The 24,297-nt window shown below is 38.6% G+C and overlaps 1 protein-coding gene across 1 annotated transcript; it reads left to right on the top strand.

The window, feature by feature from the left end:
- Window positions 1–579: 579 nt before the first annotated feature.
- man1b1a (mannosidase, alpha, class 1B, member 1a) lies at window positions 580–22,862 on the top strand. The gene is made up of 14 exons (XM_074690466.1): window positions 580–848; window positions 2,169–2,306; window positions 10,086–10,194; window positions 10,874–11,091; window positions 12,007–12,149; window positions 12,330–12,448; window positions 12,953–13,144; window positions 13,299–13,447; window positions 13,710–13,898; window positions 14,207–14,397; window positions 14,747–14,867; window positions 15,233–15,427; window positions 16,553–16,684; window positions 18,600–22,862. Exons 2-14 carry the CDS (start codon window positions 2,205–2,207, stop codon window positions 18,807–18,809), a joined length of 2,070 nt encoding a protein of 689 aa, XP_074546567.1. The 5' UTR covers window positions 580–848; window positions 2,169–2,204; the 3' UTR covers window positions 18,810–22,862.
- Window positions 22,863–24,297: the final 1,435 nt, after the last annotated feature.

Below are 24,297 nucleotides of genomic sequence, written 5' to 3'. Positions count from 1 at the left end.
TTAACTGACCTTATTAAATTCTTCTTTAATTATTGAATTTTTTAGTTCATTTTAAAAGGGAGCTGTAGTACAGAAACATCTGTGTAGGATTTTGCAAAATTATATAAATCTTATTCGCACTTGGCAACCACTTGGCTTCAAAAATGTTTCATTGTTTCCTTTATAAATTGACTTTTTTTTCTCACAATATTGTGTGCATTTTGGTTTGTTAGCTTGTTGTATTCAATTTCCTAAAACAAACTCATTTGCATCTTGATAATCAGGGAAACAATTCGTTTGTAAAGCTTGTGTCATGTCCCAAATATTGGAAGATAGAACACTAACAATGTTCCACTTTTGTCCTTTTGTTGATAAAACTTAATCACCATGCAAATACCCATTTTAAAAAAAGTGAGCAAGAGTTATTTTCGATACTAAATTAATATACAAATTTAGTATAACTGGTCTTTTGTTTTCTATTTTTCTCAGTTTCAAGAAGTCAAGGTATGTGCTGGGCTCATTTTGAGTGGTACGTGAAGAGTTAATGATAGTCACAACACACGCGTACGTCACATGACGTATTACGTAGGTTGTCGTCAGGTCTCCGCCTCCGTTTCATTTGGCTGTGGTTGCAAAGTGAACAACTTTGGCCATGTTTCTCCTGGTTAGGTTCCTTTGACATCCCCTTCGTTTTGAATGACAGCCGGACTGACGGACTTTGTTACTTTGGGGCTTTTCTGGTCACCGAACTGTTGTATCTTCGCTTTTCTAAAGCAAACGAGAGCACGAGCTATCCTCTCGTAGCTAGCTTACAGCTGTTTAGCTTTCAGGAGAATAGGTCGCTGTGAGGCAGCCAACCAAGCACAAAGGTAAGGAGGAGGCAGCTGGATCAGTGTTTAGTCTTCTGGTATGTATAATGTATGAACAACGTGTCAGAGTTGTGACAAAGACAAGGGTGTAGTTAAAGTAATACTAATCCCATCTAGCCTAATTAGCTCGTTGCTGTAATTACCGACGTAGGTGTTTGTAAACCTTACAACTCACCTATTTATAGAATGGATTTTTAAATCAATGACAATGTCAATAAGTTGGGAGACATCGATGAAATGATGTTAACTGTAGCTTCCTTGTTACAGACCTGCGTGTGTTTTAACCTGATCAACTTCACACCTGCTGTAGTAGTACTTCACACTCTGACTTCGTGAGAAATGTTCGTCGGGTTTTTTTCTTTTATTTTTGAGTGCTTGGTTGAATGTTACTTTTCAACGTAGTAAAACGTGTTTGAAAGAGTTCCCCTCTGAATTTGAAGTGCCGACGCTCGTTTCCGCATTTAGTTTTTGAGCATGCGCACGACTGACAACAAAAATTGTAAGCTGTCCATGGTGCTGAAACAAAATTGAATATTTTATCAATTAGAATATCATGCCTGTCTTACCCGTCTGATGTGATCTTAGTCATGTGTTTTTCTAAATAGAGAACTTTTTGAAGAAAGATAAATTAAAATAAACCATGCAATTATTTATTGGTTCATATTTTACACTGCTCTGTTCAGGACGGGGTGAATCCCTTGGTTTATTTGTTTACCTGCAATTTGAGTGGGACAAATCAGATGTGGGAACCGTGATGCCACGTGCGCGGCTATGAGTTGTGAGAACTGTATTGTTATTTGGAAAGCCAAATGGATACGCAATGGTTTATGTTGCTCTGTTTGCTTGATGTGAGCATTAACTTCTTTTAAGTAACTTGAAAACTTGAAGAGGCTTATGCTCAACCCCCAGTTAGCATCCTCATCTGTCACAGTTTTTGGGACTAGTTTAACAGAAAAGAAAAAAGAAACAAAAACAAAACACAAACAGCTTGGATACATAACTGTACTCAAGGTTTATAGAAAGACTTCAGATTAGCTTGCAGTCCCATCATCTGTGTTTTTTTCAATAACAGATCCATTGGTCTGTCTGATTTACTATCATACTACTCCAAATTAGATCAATGTTGTTATTTAAGATTACTGTTTTGTTGTATTTACCTACTCCTATCACAAATCTGCATTGTCCATTTTTTATATGTACCATTTTAATGTTAAATTCTTTGGATGTTGATAAAGAGTCACTAAAAGTTGATTTCTATTATCACTATGACACTATCTTTGCCAAGCTAACTGTGTTTCTTTTCTACTTTTCTGAGCACAGCTTCTATGACCTACCACTGTCTGCCCCGTTCAGAGGATGTATCCGCCTTCAAGAAAGGACTTCATCTCTCTGACACTCAGTGATCCACACAGTCACTCCTACAACAATGGAAAACACCGGAGACAGTCCTGCTGGAGGGTGAGTTGTTATGTGGTGCAATTTACAGAACTCTTGTCTCAACAGAGTTTTACAGCGTTATTCCAGAAACCCTAAATTCAAGGTCAGAAACACTTAGTTCAACTTTTATTTGACATATTCTCCCAAGACTTCTGTCCTAAGTTGATTTAGTAAATGTTTTTTTATTAAATGAGTCTTTGATTCTCCATATGTCTCTCAGGGGGCTGTGCACCAAAATGGTCTGATCCAAAAATCCCCTCTGGGTTAAATTAATTAAAACTATTATAAGGAAATCACAAACTGCAGATTGGAGTGTAGCTCCATGTAAGTCAGTTGTCTCAAATGCATCAAAGTGACTCCATAACTATGTTCTTTATAAAGATGTATCAGTGTCTAGCATGTTGGCTCTTTAAGGACCGTCACAAAGTCATCTATTTTTACCCTAGAAGCTTAAAGTAGCTTCACTTTGTTTGGGTATGACCTACTGGCTGCTGCCTTAAAGAGCCTTTTAAGTTTTTATTCTGTAGGGAGATGGGATATACATAGTCCTTAATGTGATTATTGAGTGGTTATAGAAAGCAGCAGCACTTTAAAACCTAGAAAGTTACAGATTAAAAGTGTAAAGAGTTACAAACACAAATAATGTTTGGTCTGAATGAGCACAAGATGTCTTTACACTTCCTGTTGGAGAAGACAAGACAAGAAATCCTGAGAGAGACAGGAAAAGTTTGGAATAGAGAGTGGGGGATATCATGTAGTTAAGGGTTGAAATTGGGAGTTGAACTAGCAAACAGCTGCGTCAAAGACCACAGCCTCTGTAAATCTGGTGTGCTTTACTATTTATACTTTCAGAAATCTAAGAAACTTTGTAGTGCAACAAAAGAGAGGATTACTCTTGAATTGTTGACCATTTACACTGTGGTTCAGGCCAATCCAGGTTAACGGGTTATTCAGTTCTGACAGAGAGTGAAGAAAAGCGCATACATCTGAGCTCCTGAATGAAATGGAGCATGTCTCTTTTTCTCTAAAAAATGCATCTTTTTTCACAAATCAATCCTTTCATACACCTCCTTTGTTGTGAAGCAACCCTTCCCGATCTTTCAGACTCCTCTGATAAAAGCCTCTCCTCAGCGCATTATTTCTCTGATTACTACTGTGAGATAAAACAAACTCAGCTCATCTCACTGTCTCTCTTCTGCCTTCTTCACATTTCCTTTAATCTTGTTATCTTTACTTTGAAAATTCTTATGCCACTCTTTCATCCTTATGCCCTCTCTCTCTCTGAGCCTTCTGTTTCCTCTTTTGTGGGTTTGATCTTCGGGTTTTTCAGATATAGTTTGTTGCACCTTGTGTATCATGTGACATCCTCTAGTTTTCTTTTCCTTTGCATGGAAGAGATATTGATGTTCCATTTTTTCCTCTTTCAATCCTCTTCAACTGTATTTACAACCTCATAGTTTAGATACGTCAAAACTGTTTATTGAGTTAGATGCACAGAAAGTTTAAAACATGGAGCTTGTTACAGTCACTCAACAGTTTCTGGAGAAACATTATGAAATCTAAATATGTCTTGAACCAGGATTCATCAGTTCTGGTCCAGGTTATGCTTATTTATTACATTGTTTTTTCCACAACACCAATTTTGTCACTGTTAGTTTTCAAAAGTGAATTGTCAACATAGGTTTTACTTTCTTCCTTCATCTAACATTACTCTTTCTTATTACAATAGATCAAGGAAAATCACTGAGGTATTTAATAAAATAGAAGGAAAAAATAACAAAAATACAATAGTATATAAAACATAAAGAACATTTACAATGCATTTTGCATTGTATGCAGGTGACTCAGCAATAACAAAGAGGGGCAACCTCATCACCACAAATCTATCCACTGCATAGACACTCTCCAAAATAGTGCCTATTCCCGAGCCAATCCCTAATTATGTTGGAAATGTAGCCTCCAAGTACTCCCTAAAATAAAAGAGGCAAAAATAGAAACAGAGGAAGAAGTGAAGGTGATGTGATTATGAAAAAGGATGCATTAATCTGAGCCAATAGACAAGTTTTAAACAGGTTTATTATGTGAACTGTATTGTGTTTTTTATGATTTTTGCAGACAGCCTCAGTTTGACACTTGTAGAACGGCAGTTTTTACTCTTCCTCATTGATTTTATTGTCAACACTGGAGGTTGCGGCTTGATTTACTGTCCTTTTAAAAAAAAGGACTTTAAATGCTCGGATTGAATGTTGGTTCATCTATTAATCTAGGATTATGTGCATAACTCTTGGTGTTTGGGCAGCTTTATGCCTTTAGTCAGATAGAGGACAGTGGATAGAGTAGGAAACAGGGCGAGAGTGGGGAGTGGCATGTGGGATAGAGGCCACAGGCTGGATTCGAACCCAGGCCACCAACCCTAATGGAGCACAACCTAGACCAGGCATGGGTAAACTACGGCCCAGGGGCCACATGTGGCCCATTAAACGTTTCAATCCAGCCCGCCTAACTTGAAAAAATTAAATGAATAAACCTTGTTAATGTTTTATTTTCCCTGCAATTCTGATGTTTTCTATATAGGAAGTTCAAATTTAATATCAAAATATCATACAAACAATTTTGACACAATCTTTTATTATTACTATTGTTATTTTATTTTTTTTAAACCAGGACAGAAAAAACGCGTTTTTCTGTTTTTCTGTTTTTCTGTGATTCCGATTTTCTGTTTTGGTTTTAAAACAGAAAAACAAAAAAATAAGTCAGTTTTTTTGTTTTTTAGATTTTGTTTTGAAACAGAATAATGAAAGAACAAACCATACAAGGATTAAAAATCCCATTATAATTCCATTCTCTCATATTCTAATTTTAATTTCAAAACAAAATCAAAACAGCGAAAACTGTTACATGTTTTCTGATTTTTGATTTGAAAACAAAAATTGAATAACAAGTCGTTATCCGTTTTCTGATTGTGGATTCTAAAACGGGATATGGAATGAACGAGTGATACCCTGATAGTTACCAAAGCACTCCATCCATCTGCTCCTGGTCCGGCCTCTTTGTCAAATGTTAGAGCCCATTGTGGCCCACGAATCAAAAAGTTTGCCCACCGCTGACCTAGACCATTAGGCAATCTGCACTCCTATAGCTCCTGGTGTTTAATCTGACAAACACAAGTTGCATCATTTCTTTGTTGTATCTCATCATTACTGTTTTAAAAAGCCACTTTGATTAAAAACCACCATTTATGTGCAATGTTGTTGAGGTACAGGCAACAGTGTGTTTTGATGTTTTGATGCACAATAACCTGTAGCACGCCTGTAGCACAATTCCAGTTTACCATTAAGGGAGAAGCAGAAACAAGAGAAAGGGACAGTGCAGAGCTTTCAGGGGAACAACAAATGTGAAAAAAAAACAATAGTGAAAAGGCATCAATGCTTACAAAACAGTACAGCTGTTGTACAGTTATACTGATGTCAACGCACAAAGAGACTCCCAGATGTGGGTTTGCACAATAAACAATGTGCCTTACTCAGGGATGTCTTATTTATTCTGCTCTAATTACCGTTCCTGCTCATAGCAAGATAAGGACGCACAGAAACTCCTTAGAGGGATTCATTTGTAATGTGCGCTGACAACAAAATCTGTTCTTATCCCTCTGAGTATGTTAATGAATTGTGTTTGATTTAAAACTTGCTTGCATACAATTCCCATCAGGTAGATGCCCCAATAAACTTCTCTAATGGATGCAGATACGAGATGCTTTAGAACAAACAGCGTGCTCAGTCACTGAGTGATTACATTTCAGTCTGTGATGAGAGACCTCCTCCTGAGGCTTTCAGGAGAGTTTAGAAATAGAAGCTGCAGTTGTAACAGATTATCTTAATATTATTATTTTTTTAAGCTCATATTGCAGACTGGAAAAAAAAGTTTGTTATAAAAGTTGGCAATGAGCCACTGGTCTCCAGTAGCAACAAGATCAAACTGCACTTTCAAGTAAACATGTTATTAAAAAGATTCCTACATGTTTTAAAAAACACAACTACTTATAACCATCTTTTATATTTCACTTCAAAGAATGGTAGATTGCTCATGTGGTGCAGTAGGCTACACTATGACGCTGTAGTATTGATCATATGTGATTGTAAAAGTATTGATGAAAGTCCCTTAGGATCTAAAATTGTTTGGTTGCAGAATATAAAACCAATCAATCAATCTGATGAATGTGTTCTCCTCCTACTGCTGTTGTTGTGTTACCTCTGGTTTTCAAATACACTCAATGCCCTAATTTCTCCCTCAACTAAAACTACAGTTCATACACCTTCAAGGATGTCACTTCTTCACATTATGCTTTAAAACCATTATTGTCACATTTAACATTATTTAAATGAAGCTTCAATCTCCAGATAAAATCAAGAGTGTCAGCTTAAATCTCATTGATTATTATTTCTATATGCTTTACTCAGCCAACTACTTCTCAAAGAGCCGAACAGCCCTGTCAGCAAAGATAAATATAATTCATTAGTTCCACTGGATTGAAAAGGCATACCAGTACTCTTATCGACTGATCTTTAACATTTTATTTCAGCAGTATATCAGGAGACTTTACTCTCGACAGGGCCAGCTTTATAGTGAGACCTCAATCTGGCTCGGAGCCCCCCAACCCTCGTACACGTGGGTCGTCAAATTTGATGATGGTGTGTGAATCTTTAGAAAACTGCTCTTTGCAAATCGTGTTTCACAGATTGGCTTATTGGCACAGTGTTTTCTTCTTACACAGCAAAAAATACACACAGATATATCTCTGTATCATAATATGAATTTGTATGCAATGTTGTAAAGGTTTTATATCATTCTAACTTGATTAAAGTGGAAACTTGCATGGAAATTAAAACCATGACAGCAGTGTAGGTCAGCAAAGAGTGAGGTCACTTTTGTTTTGCATTTCTGAAGAATGTGTCCGTTGTTACACATACAGTTGAAAGAAACCTGCAGAGTGAGTTCCTCCTCCTTCACCTCAGGGCATGTCAAGATTGTGAATCACTGTCTGAAAGTTCACCTTACCCAAAGTCTTTCTCCTGTAAAGAGGATCTGCTTTGTTGTCACTGTGACACTTGATATGACTTCACCTCATTGTATTTTCAGCACAATACTGCTAGGTCAAGCAACCACTTCTGGGCAAATTACACTTTTAAGGAAAGATTGAGAGGCACAGTTATGAGAAAGTACAAGCAAACAGGGGTGCACCGATCACAATTTTCTGGTCGATCACTGTTCTTTAAAAAGCCTGACCCGCAGATACCATACACTATAAAAAAAATGGAGGTCCGCTTGCTTGGCTCGAAGTCGGGTCTCCACAAAAACTGCTCCCCCCTGCTGACTGGCTGCAGTATAGGTTAAAAAATCCAGCTTTACAGCCATTCCAGATGGGCTGTGGTCAAACTTTAAAAAATGAGTACTCCTCGTAGAAATGTTTCTCGCGTCCAATTGTTGTGGTGATTTGAAGATATTTGGCTGTCTTGTATTTAAGTCCTCTTTTTTCTGAAAAGTTTCATTTTCGTTAATTATACGAGATTTAAAACAAGGCTTCACATAACGTTTAATGATGATTGACAGCTGCAGTTCTCGTGTATTTTTTGGGGGGATTATAAAATATGTCAGGAGGTAGAGTCAAGAAATGATTAGACTCTCGAAAGAAAGCAAAAGTTATTATTTTTGTCATCCAGCCCCACTCAGATTCTCCCGGAATCCCTCATCCATCATCTCTACTGCGCAGACTCTGGCTGCACAACTGCTATAATGGCTGTGCCTGTAACAGGGTTTTTTTGGCTTCAAAACCGTACAACAAGAAATGGCGGAGCCACGCTGTCCACTCTACATACAGTTTATGGCCGATACCGATTTTTATTTTTTTATTTTTTTAACTGACAGCATATACCTTCAATGTTTCAATCTTATTTTATTGAAAATCATTGAAGAATACCTGTGAAACAATAAAATCTTTGTGTTTTAACTTAAACAAGGTCTTAGAGCAAAAAGCAGCAATGGCTGGCTGTCAGACCTTCCCAAGGGTGATCAGTTTCATATGTAAGGATGGGCACAGATCCCCCAAAACTAAGAAAATCAGCATCGATAGATCGGTGAATGTCTACAAGCAAACATACCATACCTGGTAATGACTGACCAAAGACACAAAATATATTTTTTAAAGAAACCTCAAGACTTAAAAAAGTAATTGTTCTGTAGATCTCATCAAGCCTGACAAGCATTTCATGGTTGTAAGTTGTTTTATGTCATTTGAGTGTTTCCACTGACTGATGCTTTTAGTTTTTTGTTGATATTTATATTATAAATCTATTCTTTGATGACTGTATTTGGTCAGTTTGGGTTTTGCTGCAATCAGTTGGTATTTCTTTTCATGTTGTAAGAACTGTATAGCCAGAAGAACAAGATGATTTTCACGCTTAGCTAAGTAGCATTTTTTGGCCAACAGAAATGTTTCAAAGTATCTGTCAGGATAGCTCATTTGGCATACACTGTGCCATGTATCTGATTTTTTGGTTTCTCACTAGTTAAGAAGATATAAAGATCATGAGTTTGCCCAATCAGAGGCAGAGTGGAAAGTATTTTGTTTGAACAACTTTTATTTTATTAAATCAGGTGAGTCATCTCAAAACGACTTTACTGCAAAAAACTCATTTTCAGTTTCTCTTTATTTCTGTGTCATCCTTTCACATTTAAACTGTGTTAAAGCTTAGTACTTTGTTGTTAAGGTTGACAAAGACAAATACCCCATCTTTTGAGTCTGTGTATTTTCATTAAAACCTCACAACCTCAGTTTATTTCTTAACGTCTCCAAAATGGGCTGCATCAATAATTTGTTCCATGTCTTCCTCTGTTGACAGTTAACACTTCCTCATTTTTTGACAGCTCAATATCTGACTCGGCTTCCATCATTTTAAACTGCATCTTATCTGCCTCAGTCCGAACATTGTCTTCTTAAAAGCAACGTGAGAGGTTTTTAAGGAGAGGAGGAAATTCATATCCTCATAGGTGAAAATGTGTCTTTAAGTATGCCCTACAAAAACTTTAACTTCTGAGACTTTAATATCATATTCACCTCTTGTAATACAATAAGTGTTTACTGCCAGCACACAGACGAGTTGCTGGCTACACTTTGTGCTATAACACCAGGTGTGGCCAGTGTTTACTTTTCACACTGGGACTCTCACATCAGTCATGCATATTTGAAATAAAGCCTCCAGTGTCACACCCTCTGAGGAGAAACATTCTGGGTCGTTTTTGTGAAAATGCACCACTGGACTGAAGACTATGTGTTGGTGCTGCTTTGATGAATGAGCTTTAGTAGAATAAAATGAAAATGTCCCCTGAGATAAAGTCTGCTGTGGGCTTTGTCACAGCTCGCAGGCGATGGCTCAATAGTTTCTTGGTGTTGCACAGGTTCTAATTAGAGCAGGTAGCAGAGTGGTGCCTCGCTGCCTGTTAGCATTCTCCCCTGTGAGACCCAGCTCAGTCTTCGCCTCTGCATTCGCATCAAGCTGGTTAGATTGTTTATTTGTGAGCGGTCAGGTGAACTGAGATGTTGAGTTTGTGCTGGGTAAGCGTAATGAGGAGGGCCACCCGGCTTTTATTTTCACTCAGCTATTTGTAAAGAAGGCGTCAAGACATTTTGGAGATATTTAAAGAATGAGAAAGACGATTAGATCTACTGAGAGAAGCTTGCAATAGTACCTTGAACTGTTCGACATGTTCCTGTGTACTTATCTGTGTTTTATTTTCTGCCGACAGAAATGGAAGCAGCTGTCTCGGCTCCAAAGAAGCCTCATCCTGTTCCTGCTGGCCCTGCTGCTCATATTTGGACTGCTCTCTTATCCCAGCCTCGCAGAGCAGTGGAGAGGTAAACAATGCCCACATAAACCCCAGGCTAACACACATATGAGTGCCAGCACTGGCAGGGACGATGTCTGTCATTACTTTGATGGTATTGCTTCATGACTAGTTGATTCTAACGAGCTGGATTGTCTGTGTTTGTTTGGCGCTGAGGCTAAATTGCAGTAATTTACTAAATCTCAACTTGAGGAGGAGCTCTGGTCGTTTTTCTTAATTATTCATTGAGATTTGTTTTGGCCTCATGCTTTGTTTGTTCACACCTGCTTGCTCGAACAGTTGTATGCCTCTGCAGGTACCACACTTGATTTTCAGACCACGTCTACGCTAAGATGGCTGAATCTGAAGTGGTGATATTCCTTTCCCTGTGGGGGCTTACCATCCACTATGCTAGCAGTTTATTCACAACACAAATCTTGAGCTCCCTGAAATTCTCTCTTGAGTACATGAATCGGAAAAGAAGTTGTTTCTAAATTTTACAAAACCTGGAAAAGGAAGATTTCTTGCTTGTTTTAGAAGACTCCGTCTGGGGGGCCTAGTAAAAGAAAAAAAGGGAAGACAACTCCCTGCAGCCTTTGTTGCCATGTTTGTAATGTATTAGAATCATTGGAGCACTGGAATCACAGTATGTGTAAGTTTATTTTTTTGTCGTTTATCCTGTGTGTATCCTTGTGTATCTTGGTGTGTAGCCTTACCTGAAAGGGATGACTGGCTGGAGCTGAATGACAGAGAGCTGAAGGCTGTTCTTCCAGGTGTGAAGCCTGTGGTTGGTGAAGAGGCAGGTAAAGCTCCGGCTCCTATGGCAGGGCCACATGTGGGGCCAGCTGTGGGTCCCGTTGTTGGTCCAGATGCTGTGCTGGAGCCCAAAGGACCAAATGTGCCCATTCTGCCCAAACCTCCCCTCAAGGTTAGAGTCGTTCTATTCTGTTCTGTCTGGTTCTGTTCATGTTTTCAACCACCAGTAATGATCAATCATAATATTTCTCTCAAAACCCAGAGTTGACTTTCTTTGTTTTGACATGTCTGAGAAAAGAGGCATTGTTTTATATTGCAACATTCAAAAGCTCTGTCTGCAAAGCATCCAGCTGTCACTCATCTGTACAGTGCCAGGAGGGAGAAAGACAAACAGACGGGACTGTTGCAAAGTAGCACTAAAGTAAGACTGAGGATCTGGCAACTGAGGCAGAGTTATAATGTTTTTTTTTTCACTTGAAAATGTTCTGAAAACATTTTTCAAACTGTCAAACAGTCTTAAACATTTGGAAGCACTGATACGGCTAAAGATTAACTTAAAATTGTTTTTGAGTGCACAAGAATTAGTGCTGAATATCAGATCACAGTCCTCTTCTGTGCATCCCTCCTGTCATCCCTCCATTGAACTGCTGATTGGTTGAATAGTTACTGTGTTCAACAATAAACAAAGACAATAAGACAATGTGACAGTTTGAGTTATAAAGCAACTAAAAGCATTTTTTTAAACTTTTAAAGATACTAAGAACAATAAATAATAATAATTAAAAAAAAAATAATAATAATAATAATAATACAAAAAAAACCTGTCCTGGAAAAGGAGGTTGTTCTAAAATAAGATATGTCTTATACTTGGGCCAACATGGTAACTTCCTGAATATTTAAACAAGTCTACACTAACTAAAAAATGTCCGTTACACATAAAACATGGTATCAAGATAACGCATCGTTTTTTAACTTTTTTAGTGACACTATATGAGTCTAAATGTATGTGATTCTCTTCTATGAAGTGTAGATATATTTTTATTTTGAAGTCAAACTATTAGTTTTTGTTGTTTTTGTTTTTCCACAGAAAAAGCCGTTCCCAAACAAGAGAGGTCCACCGAGCCTGCAGAAGGAGGGAAACATGTCAGACACAGTGGGTGGAGAAAAGAAAGAGCAAGAAGTGGTTCAAGATGAAGGAGAAGAGGAAGAAAAAGAAAAGAAAATTGTCAGGTGATTTGATGTTTTGTTTTTTCAGACACTGTTGGAGTCTAGAAATGTGCATCATTTCTCAGAAGAAGGTCATAAAATCATTTTCTTACTGGACCCATGGCCTGAAGTCTTTGCTGCAGTATTAAAGAAGCAGTTATAAATATTTCAGGTGAGAGACAGGTTTTTGCTTTTGTCATGCAGCTGGAGAGGAGCCATGATTGAAGCCGACCAAGCCACTGAGCCTCCACCCTCAGCCAATGAGAAAGAGGCTGCAGCACCTCCAGCTCCTGCCAACCCTGCTGACGCTGTCACGCTAGAAGGTAAGAAGTGAACTTTAATGTTGATAATCTGGCCAAAATTCTTCCCAAAATCACCACTAAGTGTGTGAATATCACTCTATAATCCAGAGGTTTTGTCGCTTGAAGATGACTTTTAGAATAGCAGTGCTTTAAAAATGCCCCAAATAGTTCCCATAACCAAAGAATGAAGGGATCCCAACAGTCTGAAATCTAGGTTTTGATATCTTTACATTCTCTAGATGTTCAACAAAGAAGTTTCAGCATTCCTTGATTGTATTGTTTTCCTGTGTCATTGAGAAATACAAGAAACTTGTTTTTTCTATTAGAGCCATAGAGAAACTTCTCTCCTCACACACATTCCTTAACTGTCTTCTATCCATTTCTACTGCTTAAAGCACAATACCTTTCCTTATACTTTCAATCTGAACAGGTGAAGGGTAACAACTTGTGCTCAGGGGGAGAATATGACTCAGAATATTTCCCTGGAGGATGACTTTTCTTTCTGATCCATTCTTTTGCTCACAGTTTCAACTGGAACCTTGGACAGGCTGGAGGCAGTACGCGATGCTTTCAGACATGCATGGAAAGGCTATAAGAGCTACGCCTGGGGTCACGATGAGCTCAAGCCCATCTCTAAGTCCTTTGGCGAGTGGTTTGGTCTGGGTTTGACTCTCATTGATTCACTGGACACAATGTGGATTTTGGGTCTTAAAGAAGGTATTCAAACCACAAATACTACATGATACTAAAACAAAGATATGGTGCTTATTCCTGAATGTACTCAAGGAGTCATTGAACTACATATTAAATAATTGTCTTCAAACTTTGTATTTATGTGTGCCCCTCTTTCTCCCATTTTTTGTTGTTTCAGAGTTTGCAGAAGCAAAAACATGGGTAGAGAACCATCTCACTTTTGACAAAAATATTGATGTGAATCTTTTTGAAACAACCATTCGTGTCCTTGGGGGTCTGCTGAGTACCTACCATCTAACAGGAGACCAACTCTTCTTTGACAAAGCTGTGAGTCATACAAGATGCTGTCAAGTGTTCTGAGAGTTGCAGTCAGTTTTTCAAGAAAGCAGATCTAATGAGAGTTACAGCCTGCAGCATGTAGAGATGATGAAGTTCCTCCTCTGCTTTATTTACTTTCTAAATTAAGGGTTGACTTGAGTTAATTGGGCGCAAAGCTAAGTGCAGTTGGATTTTGTAAACTTTTTCTATGTAGTTGAACTCTCAGAGTTGTGTCCTCTAACTGTGTATTTTTTTACTTGTTTGGTTAAAGAAAGATCTGGGGTCCAGGTTGATGCCTGCCTTCAAAACACCCTCAAAGATCCCATTCTCAGACGTCAACCTTGGAAAGGGAACGGCTCACCCTCCTCGATGGACGTCAGACAGCACTTTGGCTGAGGTCACAAGCATCCAGCTTGAGTTCAGAGAGCTGAGTCACCTCACCGAGGACCCCCAGTACCAGGTCAGGATATATGAAGCATCTATAGACTCAAATGTTTGTGTCACATTATTCTGATCTGACGTTACATCCAACTCTCTGAGACAAAAAAGGAAAAATAATTGAGGGACTTAATAATAGTATTTCAGACATACCGTAGATTTCTGCAAGCTCAGTAAGTGGGAAATTACTTCTAATTTTCTTATCATAAATAATTCAAACAAATAATGTTCCTTCATATTTGCCCAAAGAACAGCGGGGTATAAAGTGAAGCTGCAGGGTGTCTCATTTGAAGAAGAACTCTATAGTATTTCTTTTTAAAACCTTTCCAGGACGTTGCAAATGAGGTGATGAGGCTGGTCCACAAGCTTCCAGGCAAACACGATGGCCTGGTGCCGATGTTCATCAACACCAACAGCGGCCAGTTCACTCATAAAGGAGTCTTCACACTGGGAGCCAGGGCAGACAGCTACTACGAATACCTCCTCAAACAGTGGATCCAGGGAGGCAAGACAGAGGATGAGTGAGTCAAACTTTTTATTTTCAAGTCTGTCTTTGGTGATTGTGGGAGGATCACCTCAGAAAACCTTGATGTAAAGATGTGATTGTAATGAATGATGTTTTAAATCTCTGAGGCAGCTCTTAGAAAGTAAGCGGTGTAGCTTTAAAATAACTGCCAAACCAATGACAGTGGTTTCCCTTCAGTTTGATGCATTTCCCCTATGATTACACACGTCTGCACTAGAAGAGCAATTTGTGACACTGACTTGAGTTCTACTGCTGCTGAAGTCCTTTACACAGACGGGCAAATACGTGTCATTTAGCTGGGAATGATGTTCAGATTTACAACTTGTCCTGTTTGTTTCCTTCAGGCTGTTGGAAGACTATCTTCAGGCCATAGACGGCGTGAAGAAACACCTTTTGAGACAGACGGGGCCCAGTGGTCTGACTTTTGTTGGAGAGTTAAACCACAACCGCTTCAACCCTAAGATGGTAGTTATGCAAGTCGATACTGTGTGACAATATTTCTCATAGATAAATGTGCAATACATGTATTTTTGGTGTGTGTAGATCTCCTATTGTGGAACTATCACACACAGCACCAGAGCCCTGACTGTGAGAGTTATTTCACACACACACACAGCCAAAACTCCTGAACTCACATCCACAGACAATGACCATCTTGTAAAGTCGATAAGCCTTTGTGCTTTTGTTTGATCAGTCACTGTGCCACCTTTGATTCAGTCAGTCTTCTTCTCTATTACCCAGTCCAATCAATCCCATCTCGTACCATTATGTCTCATCATTTCACAGCCCATTTCTTCTCCTTTGTATTTTTTCTCTTTTGTCTGCTACAGGACCACCTAGTGTGCTTCTTACCAGGAACCCTGGCCCTGGGAGCTCACAATGGCCTCCCAGGGGACCACATGGATCTGGCCGTGCAGCTGATGGAGACCTGTCATCAGATGTACAAACAGATGGAGACTGGATTGAGCCCTGAGATCGCACACTTCAGTTTGCAGCCCAGTGACGGACGTGATGTCGTTGTTAAGGTGAGACATATAGCATATACTGCTTTAGTCATTTCATTATCAGTTTGTTTCATTTTGTTTCATGCTGTTAGGGACATTTCAAATATTGTCAGTGTAAATTAAAACAGAATATAATTTCTCTGATCTCACAGAATTGATTGGACCATGTGACAGAAAACTACAGGGGTCTTTTATTCAGATCTCTGTCCACATTGAAATGGAAGTGGAGTCACTGTTTTCCTAGTGTCTTGTTTTCATGCCCATCCTGTAATAGGAAATGTGCTAAATGAGTGAGACAGCCCACTCCTTGCTTGTAAAGGGAGGCTGCTAAATGAAATTTTAATCAGCTAGTTTAAATTTGACATGGGAGTTTTGAACGTAACCCTCCTGACCCTCCTCAGCGCTCATTTGATTTTAAATTAACTGCTCTGAGTATTTTAAAGGATCCAATATCTCTGTACTCATCTCAACTGCTACCTCCATTAACCTCAAATATAAATATGAGTTATCCCAAACATTTCAGACACATATTCTTATTCAAGGACTAAAACTTAAGAAATGATTGCCAGTTTGAAGAAGGTTACATTTATTTTTTAAGAGTTTGTTAGAACAAAGTAGTCACTTTGCATATCTCTGGTTTGTTGTCTTCAGTCCTCAGGTTGATGTAGTCTTAGTGTCAGTTTGATACAGATGTTTTATTGCCAACAGTAAACCGAAGACTTTAAAAGAATACTAATGTAGGATCAAGTTTATTGTGGAACTGTGGTAGACTTCGACATTTGTGATTCAAAGGAAGCAGTCACATTTCATTCTGTCTCATTGTATGTGAATGGAAATATAATTAATCCCTCAGCGTACCCAAACTCAAAGCAAATACAACTGTTTGTGTTTGTTTTCGCAAAAGTCCAATTCAGTATTTATGCAAGTGTATGTCCCAGTCTCTTATAAACAGATATACTAAAAATCTGTTGAATCTTTGATCTTCTCTGTAATTTTGAGCGTTGCAGTGCTTGTTGATATTGCTTTTTTGATCAGATGTTGCATCTCTATGATGTTCTTAACTTTTTGGACAATTAAAGTAAACTGATTATAAAAATACTGGTGTCATTATGATATTCATTGATAAGTTCCTCTTCTTTCTTCCAGCCTGCAGACAGACACAACCTGCTGAGACCAGAGACCGTTGAGAGTCTGTTCTACATGTACAGATTCACCAAAGAGACCAAATACAGAGACTGGGGATGGGACATTTTGCAGAGCTTCAATAAATACGCTAAGGTACCGACAACCAACCTCAAAAAATGTCAACTTCTTTGCTTATTTGGGCAGTTCACCTAAGATCTTCAGTTGTGGTCTTTTAACTGCTTATGAAAAAAATCTTTAAAATCACTTTTTACTTAATTGTAAAACATCCTGTAGCTTGTTTACTTTGTTACTGAGCAACATCCTGATGACTTGTATGATTAAACACAACATTATAAAGGTAATATTGACAACAAAACACACATTCATGGTAATCGGATCTGTTAGCTTCAAGCTGACTCTGTAATATGACCTGTATGGAATGCTAAAAAATAGTCATTGTTCTGCTGCAATTTGCATTGCAAAAGTGAGATCTAAGCAAGTGTTTATGACTGGTATTTAGTTAAAAAAAAAAAATGTCTTATTTAACTTAACGTAACCTACATTAAAGGCGTAGTCAGCGGTCTGGGAGAAAACAAGTGGAGAGGTTGTTGATAAACAAATTTAGACCCGCCTCTCTCTTCACACCCCACCCCTGGCTCCACGCCCAAAAAATGATGGATATGCATCGTCATGAAAACGACCGTAGAAACTGCCTAGCTGACCAACATGGCGGTGGCTGGACCAGCGAACGCTCGAGGATCAGTCAGTTAGCTATAATACGTGAAGCCGTATGTATTGCTTTGAAAGTAGTAGTAGTGTGACGAGTTTTAGTAGTATTGCAGCAAAAGATATTATAATATTCAGAAAGATAAATATTTTCCGATTAAAGACGTGCAATGCTCCACATCAGAAAGGCCCAGGTTGTTGAGCTTGCCTTTGAAAGAGACTTGACCCGCAGATGTACGACGGAGTGGGAGGACGCTGTCCTCAGGAGATTTAGCTGCAACACTCGCCGGCTCCAGCTGTTTTACAGGTATTTCTATCTTTAGCTCGCTACTATTGTTTGGGTTTCGTGGTTCTTTGATTGTTGAATGGTGTTTGATGTTCACTCTAATGTTGGTGTGCTAATGGCGCACGGTTGTGTGTGCACTGGAGGGAGAGAAAAGAGAAGGAGGGACGTGGCTTTTGTTGTGGTACAGTGCCTTGTATATGTGACTCAGAACTTTACACAATGGTTATGAATCCAGTAATGAACAAGAATTTGTGCCCCCCTGCACCTGTCATAATGTCCCCCTGTTTCACTTTGTCTGACGCGGACTTTGGGTTAGCACACTGCTGAGCTGAGGTAACCCTGACTCGTTAGACAACAGTAGCCACAACTCGACTGCCATAATTGGCAACATCACAACAACGGTACATTTTGGCAGATTAGACAACAAGATGAATGCCCGGCGGCTGTTACTGTTCTGTGAAGCACCACAAAGCTAATCTTGCTCACCTGTCAAGCAGAGAGATGGCAACATCCAAGTCCGTTTTCCGCTCTGTTAAATCCCGGAGTTCCCTCCACTGTCGGAAAGCCACACCAATTTTGACCCGGGTCTTCCCTCTATTATAGCCATAGACCTTCTTTTTCATTTTATGCTCTTCTGTCCTTTTTCTTTTGCTCTGTTTTTCGACCATTGCTGTTGGTATTGCACTGCTTTCTTACGCTAACTGCGCAAGCTATGCAACATACTACTCCACCTCCCCCCTCTGTCTAATCTGCGCATGAGTATTCCCGCTCCCTGAGTGTGTGGGGGTGCACCCTGTTTTGGTGGCTCGGTCCGAGCCACAGTATTTACCTGCTAAAATTCAGAGCCAAGGCTGTTTATTGAAACCAGACATTTTTTCAACATACTGTCAGTGATGATATCTTGGGGATGGAGAGGAGAAATACATCGATTTTGACAAATAAGTACAGATTAGACGATCGCTGACTACACCTTTTACTTGACTGGTACAAAATTGTCTATTTTGAAGATATAGCTCTTGTCTGTATCCTCAAACCGTCTCATTTTGTGTCCTGCAGGTGCCTGATGGAGGCTACACGTCCATCAACAACGTCCGAGACCCTGCAAACCCAGGACCTCGAGACAAGATGGAGAGTTTCTTTCTGGGTGAGACTCTGAAGTACCTGTACCTACTTTTCTCTGACGACATGGACCAGCTCAGTCTAGACAAGTACATCTTCAACACAGAGGCCCACCCTCTCCCTATATGGCCTGCTCCACCCAAGTGATATTATCTCTTCCAGAGGCTATCTGTAAAGATCAGCTCTATTGAGTCCTAAATGAGTCAAAGGCTGCTATTGGCACTCATTCAGGATTGTCGTTCAACAACCATCCATGCTGGACTGCCATGTTGAGCAGAAAAGCAGATCTGTGCTGTCCACCTGTGCTGTGATATATTTCTGTGTGGGGATTATTTTGTCCATTTTTTCTCCTTTTTAAAATTTTTCCTAAGGAAAATGTGAATGTATGAGCTGGTCTCCAATGCCAAGGGTTTTTTTAGCTCTAGTGTGACTAGCTGAAGATAGCAGAGGACTTACGAGGAGACTGGTTTGGTGACAGATGTATTGGTGCAGGAATCAATATATGGAAATCTTTGAAGCATGTGAAGCTAATTTTATATTTGATTGCTCTGGTGGAGGGAAATCACTATTTGTAAAAGCACCCCATGCACCTGCTTGTGCATTGAAATGAACTTAAAAAAACACAGAGGGTGAGTGGTTGAACATATTTGTTGACCAGTTTATTTCAGGAGGTCCGTCTCCTGATTGGTCTCAGCCTGAGTGTGTAGAAGCGGTTGGTGAAGTGAAGCGAAGTGACTGAGCTGAATGAGCTCTAAGACTATTGTTGGAAGGAAAATGCAGAAGAATCTCTGAATATCTTTTGCACATATCAACAAAGACTTTGGGACCAGCATGTAACCCTAAAGCAGAGGGAACACACACACAATTATTGAAGACATTGTTAATTACTACAATTTTACAGATAAAAGCTGTGTTCTTTGGAAAGAGAGTTGAGTAATTCACATCATGCCTAACACTTGAGAGTAAAGGGTAAGAATTAATGAGTCCTTTTTTTCCCCACTGTACACATTTTTATTTCAGTGATGAATGTATACTTTTGTTGTGTCAAATTAACATTTTCCAGAAAGTGAGTTTACATGCACTTTAATTGCCTGATTTTTATCATTGTTTTATTTATTTTTTTAATTTTTTGCACTTGTTTGACTTCACATGCAGAGTCAGCAACTAAAGCTGCCGTTCAGACTTTAAAGAGGAAATTATTCACTTTGAAACAACTGTATGAAAATGTTTTCTACATGATAAACAAGCGTTCATTCATCCTGCTGTTACATGCAAGATGAAGTTTATTGAATTACTCTCCTCACACCTGAATGAGTTTGAGTCATTGCTGTGCAGCGATCTCTGACAACCTGAAGGACGTAAACAGTTATGTCTTCTTCTCATTTCCATCACTGTCGTGTTTGTTACTTTTGATTACACTTAGCTCCAAACAAACTGTCCCAATCACACTTTATCTGTCTGCTTTTCATAACGAGAGCCATATACTGACCTACATCACTGAATGTGCACTACATTTGCCAATGCTCTGCTCTGTGCCTGTTTAACTATGTTGTGCTTCGGTTGTTAGGTTCAGTTTTTTATATTGCTGCTGTATCAGTGGTGTCTGTTTATGAAGTGCTATGTGTGAAACAAGATTACAGATATTTCTTTTTTGTATGGATGGTTGACAGATCAATTTTGCTGTAAATATTTTGGATAGATTGTTTCTTACTTGTCCACTGAATCGAACCCGTGTGACTAATGACAATTCACTATCTGGGCTCAATATCCTGCACCGGCCTGTCAGAGAGCTCTGTTATAAATCCACTGTTTTTATAACTTTTTTCTTCTTTAGCCCTTTTTTTAACCTCAGTGTCAAGTATGATCCTCATGGAGGCAATAAATGAAATGTCAGGGTGTGGAAAAGAATCAAGTTTTATCTTCTGGGGACTATTCTCAACAATTTCATGGGAATCCATGTAAAAATTATTTCAATTTCAAACATTTAGTTCTGTCTGAAATATCACAATTTTCTGACGCAGAAGATTGGTCCTATAAGCTGCTGGTGTTAGCGGTTAAACATTTATGAAGATGGGTCTCAGACAGCTGAGTGGTTTTCTGAGATTTTGCAATCTCCTTTGCTCCATTATGCATGTAGAAAATTAAATTTCCTGATTAGAGAATTAATTTAAAGAAAGCCTGGCGCTGATGTGAAGGGAACATCTGTAAGACAACCTGAAATTGGTCTATTTTCGATATTCCGCGGTTTATTAAACCATATTAACTCCTGGTTTAGAAGGAAAGATGATTAAATGAGGGATTTATTTCAGTGCAGTGCAGAGAAAATGGAAGAAGACATGAATTCAGTATGTTTCTCTTTGAACCCTCAGTGTTAATGTGACCACTTCTGAGAGAGGTTTAATCTGTAAAGAAAGAGTTACAGCTCTCATTTGGCCTTGACATCCTGAGGGAAAATTGTAGAGACTGTCACAGAAACCAGATAAGTTTCCCTGTATCATGCTACAATAGAAAAGGGCCAGAAGTAGCTGCAGTTGCAGAGAAAGTGGTGAAGACTAAATCAGTCCAGGAAAGAAACAGATAAATGCAGAAGAACAATGCCCAATCATTCACCTGTTCGAATTTATTTTGATGAGTTCACATCATTTTTTCTTTCCTGTTACAGAATTAAATCTGCAAAGGATAAAGGATACATCTGGTTTTTGTTCACATTTCACTACCAACAATTAGAAATAAAGACTGATATCTTTAATTCTTACAAAGACAAACCTTTAAAAACACAAACTCTAGTTTTACAACAGAGGTCATGGACTCAGTACTTTCTAGAAAGAGATGCTCAAACCATAAAAAAACACCGGCTGACTTGTTTGGGGCGTTTTACAGAGCAGGATTGATCCTGCTTATGTTTTAATGAGTATACTGTAGAGGAAAACTGTTTGTGAGAGTGATGTGTAATAATAAACTAAAGTGTGTGATGAAGGGACATCAGCGTAGTGTAAAACTTGTACTGATTAAAGAATCCTGCATTGTTTTTGGATAATGGTAAAACAATAATGAAGACATATCAGGGTTTTACGGACTGGTAGAGTTTGATGATAATGTTGGTGGTGCTATTGCTACTGTGTAACTCAAAGTTCACTCATTTAATCTCTTGAAATACAATTGTGTTATTGTTTGACTTCTATTGGCAAAAATTTTTTTGCTTTGAAAAAAGTACCAAGACTCTGTAATATCCAACTACACTGTCATACTGAGGGTACACTTCCTGATATTAATAAACATTTTCTTTTATTTTTGGCTGAAATCTGCATTAACGTCAAACAGTCCTGAACAATATTGTGCGTTATGAGGCTGAAGCAAACAGAGAAGACAAATGAACAGAGTGCACTTGTAAGGCAACTCTAATGAAAGCTGATAGATTCACTTTGGTGTGTTTTTTCATAATTATGTTCCATTGCTGCCTTTCTATTGATTTTCTAAGGAAATTGGGAAATGTTATCCCCTTTTCTAATTTTTCAAATGATTAATGTAATACATTTGGATTAAAGAGATTATACTAAAAAATACTGTCTGGTAATTAAAGGTTTGAAACAAATAGAAGTAGCAGGGTTTTTAGGGTTGTGAGGTATTTGTCTTGCTCCAAACCTTTTTAACTGACTCTTAATGGGCTAATCGGTCAAACCTCCATTTTTAATGATATGGATAATGAACTATAACTTTTAGTGGGAATTTTATTCAATGAAAGCCACAACAAAAAACAACTCCTATACATGGACATGAAGAACATCAGTGTCTTCCCTGCAGAGGCTCTAGCTTCACTGACCCTTTGATAAGGGCCAAAGAACTAATCAATAATGTTTTTGCTGGTTGGATCAATAATTGAGCCGGGCCCGAGGAAAAACACATCTTGACACAGTGAGTCAATAAGTCACCTGAATGTTCTGGACCCCTCAAAGTCTTTACTTAAATGAAGATGTTTCTTGTGTATTAATTCAGACACAATTTCTGTTTCAGGTTTTTGAACTCAAAGCTTTTTTGTGATTTTGTGTTTGGAAACTGTCTGATCTGTCATTTAATGAATCGATGCTCACTGTACAGGTGACTCATGGAGCACTTTGTAACACAAGTTGTGGCTTATTGCAATATTGAGCAAATCAATTTTCTTCTTGCCAACTAAGTTTTTAAATAAAGCTTTTCAATGAATATTTCTGACTTCATTTTGTTCACACTTGATTTTTTTTTTGATTTTGAAGAAAAGCCTAAAGAGTTTAAATTATGCTTAAAAAAGAAAAACCACATCAGCCCTCAGGCTACACTTCTGCCTTTTATCTTACAGAGAAGATTTGTTGCGTCTTCACTGTGTATCACACAAAAACTGGAGCACATATGTTCTCCTCATATTTAGGTGTTTGCATTTTTTCTTAGAAGTACTGAATATAAAAGTAGGGTCTAAGGTGTTTTGTTGCACTGACCCCATCCACGTGGGATGATCTAAAACTCTGAAGTACAACTAACACTCCTCCTCCTCCAATGCAGAGTGACCTGACTAATGCTTTAATTGGAGCCAATCCTTAAAGCCAGGTTTAGAAATCATGTGGAGAGTCGTCCGGATTTGAGAGGCACTTAGTGGACACCAGCAGATTAATGCACGTGGTTTCTTTAATGACATGTTTGGAACTCAAACCCATCTGACTTTGACAGATAGTTCAACTGGTTGTTTTTTCACTCCCCCAACACCAGGGGGCAGTAGCAGCAGGTATCCACCTCAGTAGAAGTTTCTAAAGTCATACGACAAAATTCTAATTAAAGGTGTTTAAATATCTTTTAAAAAAATGAATAAATAAATAAATAAAAACTAGTATACTTTTTTTAAAGTGAGGGAGATAAATTTGACTGAAAGACTCAAACATAAGCTGATTTTCCCACAGCCTGCAAAGTATTGCAGAGGTACATACAAGAGCTCTCTCATGTTTGTATAGGCTATCTTTGTATGTTCTAATGGTTCGTCTTCTCTTTTCCTTCATAGGAGCTCATGAAGTGCTTTTTTTATTTTCCTCCCATCACTTGACCAAGAGCTGTTATTTGCCTGTTTGAATGGTATGCTATTAGGAGTGAGAGGACCTATAAATATCACAGTCATAACTGACGTGCGAAATAAGACCAACAGTGATTCCACAGAGTACTGTTGACGCATGTCATTGCTCATTCAAAGCCAACTGCACTTAATAGGCATACACAACACGCCTGAGAGGCGCGTGACGGCTGCCTCGTGCACTGTCAGTCGAGGTGCACTCATAGGTGTGAGTGTGTGTTGAGCTTCACTGAGGGAGTCGTCACGCGCTGCTTAAGCGTGCAAGTGCGGTGTGCCCTGCCTGCCTGTTACTGTGTTACAGCCACAGAGACTGTTTTATAAATACGGTTTATAGATATATTACATGAACCTTCCAGTCTTTGAATAAAGATGATTCACGAGTTTTAAAAAAAATCCACTGGTTTTACTCACCTAGTTTTGCAGACGTTATGGTGAACCCGGTTGATTCTTAGCCTAAACGTTTTGCTGTAGTGTGAATTGCTTATCATCAAAACATATTTCAATAATCCTACATTAAACTTAAGATTAATATTATGTTGACTTGAA

Source organism: Halichoeres trimaculatus, unplaced genomic scaffold, assembly GCF_033239565.1.
Source record: "Halichoeres trimaculatus isolate MK-OKI-2021-1 unplaced genomic scaffold, fHalTri1.1 fHalTri1_scaffold_16, whole genome shotgun sequence".
Taxonomy (NCBI): Eukaryota; Metazoa; Chordata; class Actinopteri; order Labriformes; family Labridae; genus Halichoeres; species Halichoeres trimaculatus.
Note: the sequence above shows the minus strand (reverse complement) of the source record. Positions and strands in the feature narration are given on the sequence as shown.

What these genes read in the sequence shown, in the direction of transcription:
- man1b1a (XM_074690466.1), top strand. Translation starts at nt 2,205, where the DNA reads ATGTATCCGCCTTCAAGAAAGGACTTCATCTCTCTGACACTCAGTGAT. An exon ending in AAAGAAAAGAAAATTGTCAG is followed by an intron (nt 12,150 to 12,329) that starts GTGATTTGATGT and finishes TTTGTCATGCAG; the next exon opens with CTGGAGAGGAGCCATGATTG. An exon ending in GACGTGATGTCGTTGTTAAG is followed by an intron (nt 15,428 to 16,552) that starts GTGAGACATATA and finishes TCTTTCTTCCAG; the next exon opens with CCTGCAGACAGACACAACCT.